This window comes from Misgurnus anguillicaudatus, chromosome 25, assembly GCF_027580225.2.
Source record: "Misgurnus anguillicaudatus chromosome 25, ASM2758022v2, whole genome shotgun sequence".
Lineage (NCBI taxonomy): Eukaryota > Metazoa > Chordata > Actinopteri > Cypriniformes > Cobitidae > Misgurnus > Misgurnus anguillicaudatus.
The window spans coordinates 34127631-34144900 of NC_073361.2; the positions used below are offsets into that span (position 1 = coordinate 34127631).

At 37.3% G+C, this 17270-nt stretch overlaps 2 protein-coding genes across 5 annotated transcripts in view; both read left to right on the top strand.

Moving 5' to 3' along the window:
* The first annotated feature begins 3243 nt into the window (after positions 1-3243).
* On the top strand, positions 3244-11573 carry tmem200ca (transmembrane protein 200C, genome duplicate a). Of its 2 annotated transcripts, none has more exons than XM_055182919.2 (2): positions 3244-3755; positions 9380-11573. In XM_055182919.2, the coding sequence occupies exon 2, from the start codon at positions 9401-9403 to the stop codon at positions 10991-10993; it is 1593 nt and encodes a 530-aa protein (XP_055038894.2). In that variant the 5' UTR covers positions 3244-3755; positions 9380-9400; the 3' UTR covers positions 10994-11573. The 2 variants fall into 2 exon arrangements, with proteins under 2 accessions (XP_055038894.2, XP_073719914.1); XM_073863813.1 differs by lacking the exon at positions 3244-3755 and adding an exon at positions 8895-8974.
* A 4940-nt stretch (positions 11574-16513) lies between these two features.
* epb41l3a (erythrocyte membrane protein band 4.1-like 3a) overlaps positions 16514-17270 on the top strand; it is a 50529-nt gene continuing 49772 nt past the window's right edge. Inside the window, exons 1-2 of one of the 3 annotated variants that reach the window (XM_073863982.1) lie at positions 16567-16664; positions 17133-17250. The gene's annotated coding sequence lies outside the window, so the exon portion shown is untranslated. Of the gene's footprint in view, positions 16665-17132; positions 17251-17270 lie in introns of all 3 variants that reach the window. The other 2 variants (XM_073863992.1, XM_073863983.1) reach the window with 2 other exon arrangements.

The window sequence follows — 17270 nt, forward strand, 5'->3', positions numbered from 1 at the left end:
AAATGTCTTAAAAATAGGCACCAGAGCAATGTTTGTGGTAACCGTGGGATAAGAGGAATAATTGACTCCGGTCCTTTGAATTATTTGAAAATAATGCGTCGTGCCGCATTACCACCTTGGTGTACATTATTTTCTTATAATTCAATGGCCCGTCGTCAATTATTCCTTACTAAATGTCTGCGTGTTGTTTGGTGAAGCAAAAGAGATTATAACTACACAGCATTAACATGATTTCCAATAGTAATCCTAGAATGTTAACTATTATTATAACACTAGTCATATAATCTTTACTATAACGAGCATTTAAACATATCCTATTAAAACTAAGGTGGACTTTTTGGTGTAGTAACTTGATGATGATGCACTGAAAAAATTCTTAGTATTTTTGTCTTGTTTTCAGTAAAAAATGTCTAAAAATTCTTAAATTAAGATGCTTTTTCTTGATGAGCAAAACAACCCAAGAAAATAAGTCTAGTTTTTAAAACAAAAATATCAAATTTATGATAAAAATTGTGTCCTAGTGGAACCATAGTGTATTATAGTGTATAGTAATAGTTATGATTAGTTATAATAATAATAATAATTAATGTAGGTGTGGAAGTAGTGGGAACCACAGTGATCACAAAGAAATTGGTAATATTAACTGGAGTAGTTTGTAGACTTAATGCTGAAAACATCATGTAAAGAAAAGAAAATAAGTATAGCAAGAATCTGAAAACAAGGCTTACTGTCGCACTCCCTCTTTTTTCTGTCTATCTGTGTGTCCATCTCTCTGTCTGTCTGTCTGTCCTTCTGTCTATCTGCCGTTTTGTAGAGAAACGTCTGAGGAGGAACAAGTTTATAAATGATTTACTGTATCAGCTGAGGACAGAGAAAGACCTGAGAAATCCATCATCACATCTCAAGTTGTCACACGAGTGAACGATCAATAACTGTCAGATCATCTTGATGTATGAAACAAACTCCTGATGATCTTCACAAGCTCCGCTAAGTGTATTTTATATTTCCTGCTCTGATGACTTTGTGTGATTGTTTATTAAAGAAGTTTAGCTGGAGATGTGAGTGAGAAGAATATACTGTTCAATAATCATACTGTTATAAAACTAAAAGCTCCATCATGCAACTTTCATTTCATTGAGCTTCTGTTTGATATAAAGATGCAGATCACATCACACTGTTAACTCTCAGACTGAAGCATGAACATAAGAACTTTATGTTTGTCATCATTAAAACAGAAGTTGCTTTGAGATCTTTAAACCATTTTGATGATGACATACAGAGTCACAGGAAGGTTGTTGGTAAATGTAAAAAAAAAAGATCTGCGATATTACTCAAATGTTGCAAACTAGTTGATGATTTGTGTCAATAAACCCACAAACCACTATTAGCCTAAGAGCTACTGAATGTTATTGACCTGTTAAGACAGTCATGTAATGACTTAGACATCTATAGCTCCATACTGTACTGTATGTATTTATTTACTTCAACAGTAGCCCTCAGTTCCCCTCATCTGCTTTTCATTTAAGCACTAAACACAATAAATAACTCTTACAGGCCAGAGTAACTCGGTCCCGCGAGACGTCCGTGTGCCAGATGAACTCAAGAGAGGATTATAAGAGAGGTTGATGACGCAGGTCTTTATTTAAATGTTGTGGGAATAACGCATGAATGTGCTGTATGCACAGATGCATTCGATTCAGAGAAGACGGAGAGCAGGAACGTTTGTCCCGATCCATCCCTGCGGAGAACTTCAGCAAGGATCTTGTTAAATGCACTCGGTCATTTGTGAGCTCTGCAGGAAGCAAGAGAAATAAAAACCTGAATTCCTCCTTCAGCAGTAGATTGTGTCTTCAGGCGAGATGTAGCAGAAAGAAACTTCAAAGGTTTAATGTTATAAGCTCATCTCTGAGGTCTCAGCAGCTTCAACCTTGTTAGTTTCTCACGGCTTCATCTTTCTGCTCGGCTCAGCGTGTACAGGAAGCTCTTTGAATAAGTCCAAGTGTAATTTAAGTGTCTTATGTTACTGCATATATTAAACACAGGGCTGTGTAGTTTAAAGTCTGCACTATACTGTAGGCCTAATGTCTGCTCATAACTACACATCTTATATTCTCATGTGACCTTTAACCTTTAGACGTTTTTATTTGTTTTTTATCATTATTAATAGATTTCCCAGTTACTGGTTTAGTACTCATGGTCTATTATATGAGTGATCTGAGTGATATTGATCATATAATGATATTGATTTAACCCCATATGCTCCTCTTAATTAGAAACAGTTAACACTCATATTTAATCAGATGAGCTTAAAGGGGACATATCATGAAAATCTGACTTTTTCCATATTTAAGTGTTATAATTGGGTCCCCAGTGCTTCTATCAACCTAGAAAATGTAAAAAAAAAAAGAGATCAACCCAGTAACTTAGTTTTGCTAAACCATTCTCTGCAAGTATGTGAAAAAATAGCTCATTGAAATGTGTCTCCCCTTGTGATGTCAGAAGGGGAACTTATTATAATAATACCGCCCCTTAAACTCCACTATCCAATCACAGCACTGACATTTAGTGCAGAGATCACCTCATTTGCATTTTAAAGGAGACACACAAAAACAGATTTTTGCTCACACCTACAAAGTGTTCAATTTAAACATGTTATCTGTGAGCTACAACTTATTACACACTCTGGTGACACCAAGGATTTATTTTACTTCTTTAAAAGTCTTTTGAAATGTCCTCTTTAATGTCACTGTTTATTTTGACACGCTTTAAAGAAAGATTGAGATGCAGAGAAATATTACTGTATTGTTTAACCTATTTTATAGTTGATTCATTGGACCTGGAACAGACGAGACCAGCTGTGTCTGTACTGGATCACTGATCATGTGAAGTTGATGAATGTAAATAAGCAGCTCACTAAATATTTAAGAAAGCACATCAAACACACTTACATTTCAGTTTTGCGCCATTTAGCGTATCATTTGTGACTGAAGTAACATGTATGAATACTCGCAGTATAATAGACTCTGATACATTAAACAATTGCCATATTCATGTTTTATGTGTTTTATGTTTATAAAAAGAACAAACTGTCCAAAATAAAAGATTTTCCCATAGATCTTTGATGGCTCATTATGATGTTTTCCTCCTCCAGCTAGTAAATCTCACTGTTACTCTGTTACATGATGCTTTTGTTTGATCGGTTTCTTTAAAGTTTTCGTTCATCTATGAACGGATCACATCGCGCTCTCTCTCTCTCTCTCTCTCTCTCACACACACACACACACACACACACACACACACACACACACACACACACACACACACACACACACACACACACACACACACACACACACACACACACACACACACACACATTTTCTCACACAGTCTCTCACATTTTTCTGTCTCTCACATTCTTTCTCTCTCTCTGTTCTCAGATCAGTTCGGTTTGTCTTAATGTGCGCATCCTTTATCCAGTTAAACAGTTTAAAAATGTAATTATTCAAATCCTGCAGCATTTCCTCTTGATTCGGGCTGCGGTATCATAGCAACAACACCCAAAAATCACCATAAGAGCGAGAGCCGAACCCGAACCTGAAGAAGGCGCAACTCTGCAGCCGCGAGCCGCCGGTGGAGGCGCGGGAATATTTCTGACTGAAAGAAGCGTCGCATCAGCGAGAAAATGTTTCATTGTGACGAGAGAAAGTTTGCGTTTAATCGCCTGAATGCGCATTTATTCGTCATATTTCACGGTAAGCTCTTCACACGTTTATTTCTGTGTGTCGGTGGAGGCGCAGATGTTTGAGCAGAATGATAAAATAACGAGTTTATGTAAATAGAGATGCTCGTCTTTGATATTCGTGTGTTTTATGCTTCGTTAAATTTAGCGACTGTCACGAGCTGTTACGCACGTTATTTGCTGCGCAAAAATCCTGCTGGTTTCTCAGTTTATGTTCAGTTTGCCTTTCTAATCTAAATCAATTGATGTTTCACATTGCATAATACATTTTATTTTATATTGAAAATACGTTTTTATAATCGAGTGTTAGTGTGAACAACACATCATCTTCACACTCTTTACGTTGCACATAACGTTATATACATCAAATGCTTACATCAACATTACATGTCGACGCTTTTAATGGCTGTATTGAGATGGTTAATGTATGAGTTTGTGTTATATCATGACTGATGGGATTGTTGTTTATATCTGATCACATCTGATGCTGTTTATTGATTATTATTGATTATAAACTGAGTGAATATTGTATATTTGTAGTAACACTGAGGTTTGTCATATATAATGTGTTTAATGTTGAGCTGTAGGTCACTGCTGCTTCATTGTCTCTCTTTGAAAGATCACAGTGCTGAGAAACGCTTTAGTGAACAGTTGTACATATATTTAAGTATCTCACAACAAACTAAACAATGTCCAGTCATTAAATGATAAAACGTTGTAATGTCAATCATTGAATTGTGTAGTTGTGATGGATATACGCGTCTGTAAGCTCTTCTTATAGAATAGAAATAACCTGAACGATGTTTGCTGAATGAGTTGTAATAGGAGTGTGGATGGTTGTGTAAGATCCTATAAAGAATCATCTGTATAATTAATGCAGACATTCACTGCCGGCTGTTTTTAGACTCATTAATGCTTCATAGTGAGATAGAGAGAGAGAATGAGAGAGAGAGAGAGAGAGAGAGAGAGAGAGAGAATCAGCCTTCATATATTTGCTGTCCAAACAGAAATCTCAGAGTTTCTGGAGTGATGATTGACACATTGAGATGCGTTACACTATATATCAGACACTGTTATTGTAAGAATCCTCATCTAGTGAAGTCATTGAGCAGACAGCATGTATAACAGTAGTGTTGTGTGTTTCATAAACTCTATAACATGCTGGGTTGTTTTCAAACCAGCATTGGGTCAAAAAGGACGAGCCCAGCAGCTGGGTTAAAATGAATCCAGAAAATGTTTAGATTTGACCCAACAATGAGTTAAAACAACCAGGCAGGTTGGGCTTGTCCCTTTTTGACCCAACGCTGGTTTAAAAATAACGCAGCATTTTTGAGTGTGTAGGATTTATGAAAGGATCAGGAATAAATCAATGTGATGATGATGTTAATAAAGCTGAATTGATTCTTTATAGACATCATCTGGTTTTGTTTTTGAAAGTAGTTCAGTTACTCCAATAGTTAGTTAGTGAGACTTTACACCGCAGAGAGATGATAACGTGTAAGCAGATAAAGGATGGTCCACATCTCCCCCAACAGCCCATCATAAAGATAAATCTTGCTTTGTAAATATATAGTTTACTGTTCATTCTGTGTCCTGAATAAATGTCATCAGCATCTGCTTTATAAAATCTCTTTCTTGTTTCATTGTTTGTTTGTGCAAGCATTGAAATCACATCATAATGTTTGTCATTTTTACCTCTATTAGCTTTTATGTTTGTGTGAATGATAATGAAGCGTGTAAATCAACACTCTTTCTGCTTCAAGTTTTACATCCAAGTCATTTGTGTTACTGTTCACCTTCATTCAATTCTTACATTGTGACTGTAATGTGTTTCTCTTTCTCACACACTTCTTTGAACTCCAGCGAACTGCTGGATCATCTGTTATCTGGACTGTTGATATACGTTTACAGCTTCATTTAGTTAATCCTCTGATGTTAAAACACTCAGGAATTTGTAAAATATGCAAATGTTTGTAAATGATAAAGCTGAGCCAGAAGTGTTGTTTCTGTAAATCTGTCAGCACTCGTGGTTTATACTGCGTTTGTGGATTGAATTGTTAAGAAACAGGCCTTTAATCTTGATACTGAAACAGTATGGGATTATTTTTTGGGCTCAAGATATATTTATTTTATTAGTCTTACAGGCAGTTTCCCGGATAGGGCTTATCCTAGTCATAGACTAAAATGCATGTTTAAGATGCCATCATTTAAGTCATAACTTAGTACCATTGTTTTGTGTCAAGATGCACACCAAGATTGTTTTTGTTTTTGTAAAAGGCCTAGTCCTGGCTTAACCTAAACCCTGTCCAGGAAACCGCCCCATCATGCTTCATTCATCACTTAATGTTAGACACTTCATTTAAAGTCTCTTTCAGATGACCTTCACATTAAAAGCATTGCAGACGGTTTCACAACTGAAGCATTTTATATTTACTATATTAATCTCATAAATGTAAAGTATGTTGAACGGTTATTGTGTCTGTAAATGTCTGTGTCATTCAGTGATGTCATGGGAATTTGAGTGTATTCACTGTGTGTGCTGAAAGGTCAGCGGTAAATGGTGTCTAAGTTAGGATCAGGATTAGTGCCAAGGTGCCCGAAAGGACGCCCCCCCATAGGGATTGCACATAGCATAACCCAACAAGTGCTGGTTGTAAACTCACACCTCCACATCTGTTCCCCTCTCCTCTCCGACACGACATGAAAGATGAATTGAAATAGTCATGTTTAATATCATTTAAAATGTCTCAGTGGTCTCATCTCCACAACACTAGAATAGCAAAGCTTTAAGAATATTCTGCTCACTATGAAGGGTGTGTCCTTTGTAGGGTCTTTCATGTAAATGTCCATTGGTGGTCTAATAAGGTCCAGGGTTCTTTGGTGTGGGTATTTTAGGAAATCTGGCAAAAGGTTCGGGTTGACTCTATATTTAGAATTGAACCCAATAGTGTTGTCTTTTCCTTTAGTGAAGGTTTCTATATGTTCTGTGTTTCTCCATCTATTTACTTTTTATTGTCAGGTATGCATCTGAGACTATTTGAGTGAATATGATTGCATAACAACTTAATTAAAGTTAAACAACTAGTATGAACTTAACCCCGGTTGTCGATTTACAGTAACAAGAATAAACCAAGTTAATGAGTGCAATATTAAAGTTGCATTGAGTAAAGATCTCTTTACATAAATGCAATATAATCTACATAACTACTATATTATTAGTGATGTATAAAGACCTTACATAATGAACTGTATTTGTTTTAAATTACTTTAGATTGAGTCGTTTTTATCTTCATACACCACGGGTCTCCTTATATAGAAGTCACCGTCATGTTTCTACAATAGCCGTAAACGGAAACTGTTCTACAGAGCACATTTTATCCATATGTTGTCTCAGAAGACAACATGTATATGCTGAGATATATATATGGGTTTTGAAATTGAGGGGTGAGCTGTTGGTTGCAATTCTCAATCTCACCACTAGATACCATTAAAATGTACACACACCACCTTTAAATAAAGAGTTAAAGCAGAGTAATCAAACAACCATCCAAATGTCATTGTTACTGAAGATAACAATCTGTTTGATTCATACTCATTCATACTGAATGAGAATGACGATGTGAATGATGTCTAGTACTTTATTATATAACATGTGTCAAGGTTATAGATACATTATACCACGGGCTGTTGAATGCTTTATTCCGATTGGTTGAGAAATGTTCACAGGTGTTGACACCAGAGCAATGTTTGTGGTATAAGAGGAAGAATTGAAAGTAATTCCGCGTCACATCGTGCTTCATTATCACCTAAGGTATAATGCCCATCGTCAATTATTCCTTACGTTTGTCATAAGATAGAGGCCGAGAGAAGTTTCTTCTCATATTTTCTTTCTTGTATAAAGATCTAGTGGGACATCAGATACAATACACTGGAGAAAAATACTGAGTTGTAGTTTTCCCATCACCGAGAGGTCAAATAATAAATCCTGTGACTGAACCTCCATCCTTACAGCAGTGATATCATAATCAACATGGGTTATGTTTGCCCACTGTCATTTCCAAAATCATCTCTGTTTTTGATTCATATGAAATCAATGTCCAGCGTCTCTTCTGCCTCTGCTTTTGTCCTCTGATTTCATTGGTGCCATAAATCAAACTGCTGCAGAAATCACTTCATTAAGTCTAGATACGATACAAGAGGTGTATGTACAGTAAATACAACCATGTGTGAAACTCAGAGTAACTGTGAATCTCTCTTGAACAGTCTGTCTGTGTTTCTCTGTTCAGTGTTTTCTGTTGATTTAAGCAGCCCAACACCCGTTAGCTTCATTTAGGACGGGACTTCCTGTTTGAAAGAGGAAGTGGGAGGAGCTATAGGAGTGTTTGGAGAGAAGTTTGTAAAGACAGATGTTTTTGTAGTGTTGTTTATTGCAGGGCAGCACAGTTTTAATATTTCTTTTGACTAGGGCTGTGCAAAAATATCAATACAGCTAACTAATTTTACAAAATTTTAAAGCTGTCCAGTTGTCTGTCATATACGACCATTCGGCCAATGTCTTAGAAGTTAGCGGGAGTGGAAAATGGCAGAAAATTTAAAAATGCCTGCAGCTTTCAAAGCCGACGTGTAGACGCACTTTGGTTTTAAGAAAAAAAAATCAGCTCTATTTTTTTTACATTTTTGATAAAAAAAAGTATTGCAATTTGCAACGTATTGTACCGTATCGTGATACATTGTATCATGCCCCATGTATCGTGATGCATATGGTATTGTGAGGCCCTTGTCAATACCCAGCCCTACTTTTGACATTGTATTTTAATAATAAAATAAATAATAATGGTGCTTCACGATGCCATAGAAGAATCTTAAAGAAGAAGATTTCTGTTTCACAAAAGGGTGAAATCCATATGTGGTGGTGATAAAGGTTCTTCAGAATCAGATTATAACAAGATTAGAAAGAAATTGATCTTTAAAGAACATTGGGCTGATTGTTTCTTCTATGGCATCACTGTGAAGAAACTTTCAAGCATGTGTGTGTGTGTGTGTGTGTGTGTGTGTGTGTGTGTGTGTGTGTGTGTGAGTGATGTTTATGATCTTGTGTTTAAGACAGAGCTTTTATTGATCTTGCATTGATTTTCCTGCTCTTGTTTATCTTCCTGATTTTAGAGTGAATTCATCAGGATAAGTGAGATTCTGGAGCGGTCATCTAATGAAGAAGAGTCAATAACAGCTGATGTGTGTGTGAGAGAGAGAGAGAGAGAGAGAGAGAGAGAGAGAGTTGTTCAGTTAAAAACCGTGATGCTCGCTTGTCTTTATGATACGCAATATATAAATATTTTGAAACATTATTTTTGCATGATAATAATTACACATTATTAAGTTTGCTCTAAAAAATTTCAACAAATTCTCACATTTAGATGACATTGATGATAAAAACGCTGTCTGATCATGTCATATCATTTCATATAATCTGATCAGATATTATATCAATAACAGAAAACATGACACAGTGCTCAACCATCTTAAATCTTTGATTCATTCATATATGTGATAGATCTCTATGTATTTGTGTGTGTTGATGAATGATGTGAGTTTCTCTATAGATTTGGGTTACTAACCTTCTCTGTGTTTTTGTTTTAGGATGATTAATAAAACATCATCATGATCGCCACAGGAGGTCTACTGCGGATATCTGCCAGGAGACAGGACTCCCTTCACGCCAAAAACCGAGCAGAAAATAAACGCAAGAGGAAAGCAAAGAAAAAGAGGAAGAATGAAGTGGTCGTTGTTAAGGGCAAGCTGAAGTTATGCTCAGTATCTGGACTGGTCGCTGCCTTTGGCTTACTGGTGCTGCTGGTTGGCGTTTCCATGGCTGTGTTGGGTTACTGGCCTAAAGAGAACCCGCTGTACTCAGAACCGCTGATAGCCAAGAACACACCGAGAACTTATGATGGCGGAGAAGCAGAATTCCTCAACGTCACCATCAATAGTAAGACTTCTTGGCATCACCTAGACAAAGACACGAGAAGTTATAATCGCTCCAATGGGACCGCTGACTTTGATCCGCCTCAGTTTGGAGTGTTCGCCACGTTTATAAATAAACACTTGCATTCAGACAAACTGAAAGTGTTTGGACCTTTGATTATGGGCATCGGAATCTTCCTGTTTATTTGCGCTAATGCCGTACTTCATGAAAACAGAGACAAAAAGACAAAAATCATTAACCTCAGAGACATCTACTCCACGGTCATTGACATTCACAGTTTGCGGAGCAAGGAATCCGCCCCGATTAACGGTTTCCTGAACTACCGTCAATCGAAAGAGACCAAATCGAGCCCTTCGTACTCCGCCGGCCCTCTCGCCAAAAGTTCCTGGCCATCTCCGGGCTCGGGTAGACACGACGTGGGTAGCGTGATTCCTACACGACGGCCGTCTAGCACCATCTTACGGGTTTCATCTTTGGAAAGGCAGAGTTTTACAGACACGGTGTACAGCATCTACAGAGATCAAAACCAAGTCGACGAGGTCGAACCCAAGAGGTGGGAAACCAGAACCATCGTGTCGACGTCCGTCAACGCTTTCACTCTTCCCATGATGAAAGCCAACAATCGAGGAATGGCAGACAGGAGGGGGTCGGATAAAACCGGAGAGGTTAAAAGAGAGCGTTTGGATGCGGAGGCCATCTGCAGACGTCTGGAGGATCTGGTGGCATCTCGGACCGTCACGAAGGCCAAAGTGGAGACTTCACCGACCCGTGCGCAGGACTCAGTGGAGGTTTACAGGAGCAGCGCTAGTTTACAGGGAGCTCTTCGTGTCGTCTCCCTGCAGGGCTCACAGGTTCAGCTGTTACCTCCGTCCTCACCGAGCCGCAGGGCCGCCGGATCTCACGTGTCTCTGAGCGCGCTCTCCGATTACTCCAGGTCTATCGATCTGGGGATCTGTCCGTCCACACCGACGGAACGGCAGGCCATACGATCCAGACGTCTCAGCTGTCCTCGACTGGAGGGGCTCGGCGGCTGCGGAGGTTACACCAAACTGGAGGGTCTGGGAGGCGAGTCGTTCGAGTCCACAGATAACGCCGTGTTTAGTCGCGCGAGCTCCGTTGAGGTTTTAGAGCTTCAGTCTGACCGAGAGGAGATCACACCTGATGATCCAGATCGCAGTGTAGTCAGGCAATATACCAACAAACAAAAACTTCTAATGGTTTCTCAATCAGATGCAACTTTAGAGAATATGGACAGTGTGGAAATATAAGCAGAATTGACTTCAGTGGATCTGTATGAAGACTTGAATGGGTTTTAAAGGCATTATCTGTAGATCAGAAGTGATAGATTGTGTTGGACTGTTGAAAACTCCTTCTTAATGCTGTTTCCTCCAGGATTACAAAGCAAAAACCTGAGCGACTCTGATGGTAAGCATGATAGCACAGCTATGCTCTACTAGATTCAAATACTTCCCGTAGTCAAATATTTATCTGTGAAGATTGGCTGTCTGAGCGGCATGTTTTTTATTCTCATCTACTTGCACTTTTTTTAAGCACCACATCATGAATGATTTTTAACAAAAGACTTGCACAGCAATATCTCATTTGAAATGTTGACTGGAATGTTTGCGTTGTTCCTCAGAAATGTTCCTGTGTATGCTGTCGGTTTGTTTCTTGCTTTTTCTAGAGTATGTCTTGTTTAGAGATGTAATGTTTTTGACTTCAATCCATCCATTAGCACAATGGTACTGTCTGAAACGTAATGTCAATGAAAATAGATTTGAAATATCATGACATGTTAGCAGAAAGTGTATTTTAGGCTAATTGAATTAAAGATAAATCAATTACATCTCTTTTATGGCTGATCTCTTTTTAGATGCATTAATGCTGTGTTTCATTTACAGTCGAATGAGTTGTTTTATTCTCTGACAATTATAATAATATCAAATCAAAAGAATTCATTACATACAGGACATTTCTGCAGCACTCAAAGCTCTTTACATGTGAAAGGGGAATCTTCTCAACCACCACCAATGTGCAGCATCCACCTGAATGATACGACGGCAGCCATATTGCATCAGAACGCCCACCACACAGCAGCTTATTAGTGGAGAGGAGATTGAGTGATGTAGCCAATCAGTGTATGAGGGGATGATTAGTAGGCCAATGGGCAAGTTTGGCCAGGATAATGGGGCACGGCACACCCCGACTCTTTTTAATGACCACAGAGAGTAAGGATCTTGGTTTAACGTCTCATCTGAAGGACGGTGCTTTATGTCTCCATCACTATACCACAGGGTCTCACTAACACCCCCACCAATTATAAATAAGGAAAATTACCATGCTGCTCTTTTCATTGCAGGTCTTTGGTTGATTTAACATTAATAATACTACATTCAGATAATTCTTAATGTCTGCTAATGAATCGAGTTGATGAATGCTGTTAAAAAAGTTCTTTCAAACAGAGTATGAAGTATTTAAGGCTTTATTATTATGTGTCTCTTATTTCTGTCTGTTTATGAAGTCTTGTCTACAGTTAGGATGATTTATTAAATATAATCTCCAGTTCTTTATTTCATCAGATGATTCTTCCCATCATAATTCATCTCAAGAAACCAGAAAAACTCTCAATTAGATTACTGAATAAAACTACTACAGTTGTTACTTTCATGACAATATTTCAGATTATTTTCTCCTTTCTCTCATCACAGCAGTTTAAACTAAACTTGTTTTTGATATTGACACAGTTTGAGATAAAAAAGTGATAAACTATAAATTAAGCACAAAATGCCTCAAATATGTTGTCCTGATTGATTAAAATGACAGAAACTGATGTAATAGTTATAAAATATATATAATAGAAATGTTAGTTAGGGTTCAGTAAAGAGTCTTAATGTACTTTTAAAGATCAACTTTGTTAAAGTTAACAGGTTGAATCAGTTGTTTCCAGTTTATGAACATGTATCTGTGTTTTTATGTCATGAATAATTGTGTTTTCTGTGTTTTACTGTTCTGTGCTGTATCAATCGTTCGGGCAGTCAGCGCTTAATGGTTAGAGAGTCAGGCTTGTTAACTAAGAGTCACCAGTTTGAGTCTCACAGGTTATGACTGAGTATAACAAAGCAAAGGCTGCTTACACAAAGCAAGAGAATCCAAATGCAAGGAGGTTTTATTAAAGATATTCCACGTAGGCAGGCAAACACATCCATAAAAGGTTAATCCACAATCATAATCCAAAATACAGGCAGAGGTCACAATCCAAAACATTGAAACAAGACAATGGCTTGAACGCTTAGTGAAGCAGGTTATACTGACAGTACTTCGCAACGGGACATGGTGACTGAACAGGCTTTATACAATACAAACAGGAAGTGAATGGTGAAATGAGAAATGGCATGATATCAAAATAAAAGACCAGAAACATGACTTCAAAAGAAAAGAGCTAAACAACAAACCAAACAGAACACAAGACAAAACCCCTTAGACTGAGGTGCCCCCTGTCCCCCATTGGCCTACATCACACTACATACAGTAACTAGTATACTATGTTCCTGTGTAGGTCATGGGTTTAACCCAGGAAACACACATACTGATAATAGATGTATTCTTTTCAGTGCACTTTGGATAAAAGTGTCTGCCAAATGCATAAATGTAAATGTTAAGTGAGTTACATTACAATTTCATTTCAAAAAGTTTGACTACCCTTAACAAAATGAACCATGGTTTTATGGTGGTAAAAGTGTAGTAACCACGTTGGTGTATTTTACTACACTAACCATGGTTAACTATAGTTTTTGAAAACCACGGTTGTCAAAACCATGGATATTTTGTGGTTACCATAGTTTTACTACAGTAACCATGTTTTTTTGTTTTAACTGTAGTAAAACCACGGGTCATTTTTGTATATAAGTGCACTTGTATAACCTTACCTCAGCAGATCTCTCGGGTGGGTGGTTATCAGGTCTAATGTGCTCTGAGTGGTTGCTAGGGTGTTGTGGATGACTGTTAGTTAGTTACTTACTGACCCAGAGTCAGAGCTTCACGTATCTATGATATTCTGGTCATGACTCAACATAACAGCAAATGGTTTGTTTTTCCATCAACCAGGTGAACTTATCATTCATTAAGATATAACACACACATGCGCTGAAGAGCTGGGACGTGATGTCTTGGTTCAGGATGAGATGCATACTGAAGATAAATGTTTGAGGTCACTAAACATAATCAGAAATAGACGTAATGTTTAACTTCTTAATCATGATGTATGTAATGAATGAATGAAACTCAAGAGTTGTGTGGACACAAAAGGACAATGTGCCAGAATCTGATCCTCCAGTGATGCTGTATGTATAATGTTTATTCACTCTTCATCTGTAAATTATCTTTATGATTTTTCTGTTAGATGCTTCTGATATCAAATATAACAGATGAGAATCTGCCGTCAAACATCTCAATGTCTGTCAAACTACAGTAAAATAAACACATCTTATATTTGTCTTTCATTGTTTGGGTGATTCAGTGGATGTCGTTCTAGTTGACTTTCATCAGAACATTAAATCAAAACTTCTGCTTGACTTCTCTGTTCACCTACATGTGTTTTCTGTCCTTTTTTACTCATTTGGTTAACCAGCTTTCTTTACTGATTCAGATGGACTACACCACCAGCTGTTCTGTTTTGAATTGCATGGCTGGATTAAATTCAGGGTCACTATTATACAGTCGACCAGCACAGAAGTGATGAAGAAAGCAAAGAGTTCAAACATTTGATAAAAACCTCTGAATGTCATTATGTAACCTACAGTGTCTGTTTATGTAACACATTTGCCATCATGCCTTTCTCACAACACAACAGTCTCAACATTTCTTCATTCATCACTCAGAATATACAGCATTTGAGTGAATGTTTCATCTCTTTATTATGAGAGTTTCGGTCCTGCTCAGAAGGATCATGTGAGAGAGTTATAATACACACACAGATAACAACAGATCCTGAGTGAATGAAAGAGATCAACGTGTTTGTTTCAGAAGATTGAAACACTAATGGTCACTGGATCTAATGGGAGGATCTCATGAATGTTGTCAAGCTGTGATGTTGTCTGTGATCTATAAGAACTGAAGAGAAAAGCACTTCACATTTATTCAGTGACACACTGTGTCAGGTTTATTCTCTACAGATGAGTGTTTGTGACCTCATGGAAATCTTGTGTTGATTTGACTGAAAGTGAAAGGTTTTTAAAGATCACAGATGCAATAAACAGATGTTTAAAATAAACTCCAGTTGAGCTTGTTCTTTTAGATGTATTATAAAGCTACAGTAAAAACATACGATACAGAAGATTTGTTTGCATGTCATTTCTTTAACTTTGGCTAAAACACACTTAATGTAAAGTTGTTTTATTAAATCAGTTCATTTAACAGACACACTAAAGCTAAATGTAAACATTAAAAAAAATTACAATTAAATGAGTTGAAAATATCTGCATGTGTTTGTCCACAAGAGGGCGTCATTGTCTCACACACTGCAGGTTTCTGTATTTCTGTATTGATATTTGTCAAATGCATAAAACTAAATAGATTTTAACTAGCATAATTTCTTTATTTTAATTGTTTTTAATGTATATAATGAAAGATGGGTAAAAAGATCCAGTAAATATAAACTAAAGCCATTGTGCTGAGGGTTTTCTGTTCTGTTTCTGTTGTTTTCATCTCATTCTGTAGCAGCACAATGAGATCCTGGATCTCTTACTTGAAATGTAATACATGATTAAAACTTTGTAGTTTTCTTTATATCATATTATAGGATATTTGCAGTCATACACAACACTTTTAACTTGTGTTAGAAACTAGAACTTAAGATGTTAATTTTGTAATAACATTGAGTACTGGTTTCTTCTGTCTTGACAAATATGTTTGTATGTTTCACTCATGTTGGCTTTGTGCTCTTCAGAAAGCTTCTGGATATCATCTTCACATCCAGAATAAAACACAGAGAGATAAAGGGAATTATTCAGAAACACATCTGAGGAAAGAAAGACACATTCATTAAGCAGGTGTGCAGCAGATGTGATTGATGAAATGTGAAGTTCATGAGATGTGCTTTGATATCTGTGTGTGTGTGTGTGTGTGTGTGTGTGTGTGTGTGTGTGTGTGTGTGTGTGTGTGTTTGTGTCATCTTATCCGGCAGCATTCAAGATCAACACAGAACCGAACAGATCCAGAGATGAACCGGACAGATGTTCAGATAACAAGGAATGAATCATAAATACACACTTACTGGAAAATGTCAAAAGTTGGATCAACTTAAAAAAAAACAATGCTTCAATTGGTGAAAAATTGAAGAATTTGTTTTAGGTTAAACTTTTCACTTTGCTATATTTAAGGCAACACATCTTTACTCGATTCTTATCAATATTATAAAATCTTTGTTTCTGTTTTATGTAAAGCTGCTTTGTAACAATAAGCAATAATGTGAAAATCGCTATAAATAAATAAGGTTTTAATTGAATACTGCACTACACAACAGATAATATTAATGATGACTAAACACATAATACAACAATTTTAATGTAGTAAATCGTTCATGTGTTTAGGTCACATGATCTTGTAAAATGAATGCATTATGAATAAAGATGAATTATCAGTGAGAATCAGAGTCAATAGAAGTCTGATGTTAATCTGATCGATTCATGATGTCTGATAATTGTGCTGAATATGTTTTGTGTGAAGCTGCTGATCGAGCACTATATCATCTGTAATCATTCATTTGAGTGACATCAGTGTTGACCAATCAGGTTCCGCTGTGGGACAGCGCCCGCCTCAGTGGGTGTGGTCATGTTTGTGTTTGATTTCAGTGCTCCGAGTCCGACAGATGCGGTCCGATCCAGCGCAGCTTTTCATCTGATCTTTACTGGATTATTGAATCAGAAGTGAACATTATAAAGGGTGAGATGTGTGTTTGTGTTGATGTTTGTGTGATGTTTGTGTAGATGTTTAAATGAAGTGATTGTATTGTTCAGTCAGTGTCTGATAACCTGCACGCTCCCTTGAGTGTATTCATGACATCAGATATCAGACCGATACTCTGTCTAGAGTCTGAAATAGATTTAAACTGGATTTTCATTTTAGGGTTTTCTTTCTGAAATGGACTTTGTTGTATTGCAGACTGTTCTGGGTTCAGTGGTTATTTATATCTGTAACTGTATCCAGCAGAATATTGAATGACAGATTCCATACAGACAGGAATGCTGTGCGCGTACTCGAGACCACGGAGTGTACAAGAGGCTCTCCAGAACGCGCACGGCATTCCAGTGTGGACGGAACCGGGCAAGAGTTCATGTTTGTGTGTGTGTGTGTGTGTGTGTGTGTGTGTGTGTGTGTGTGTGTGTGTGTGTGTGTGTGTGTGTGTCTCAGTGTGTCTATTGTGAACATACACACACATAAATGAAAGTTATGTGTTTTTTCTCTGCTGTCTGGACCGGACTGACCGCTCATCATCTGATGGATGTGATCCTCTGGATGGATGTTAATGGTGAGTTTCTGTATTTATAT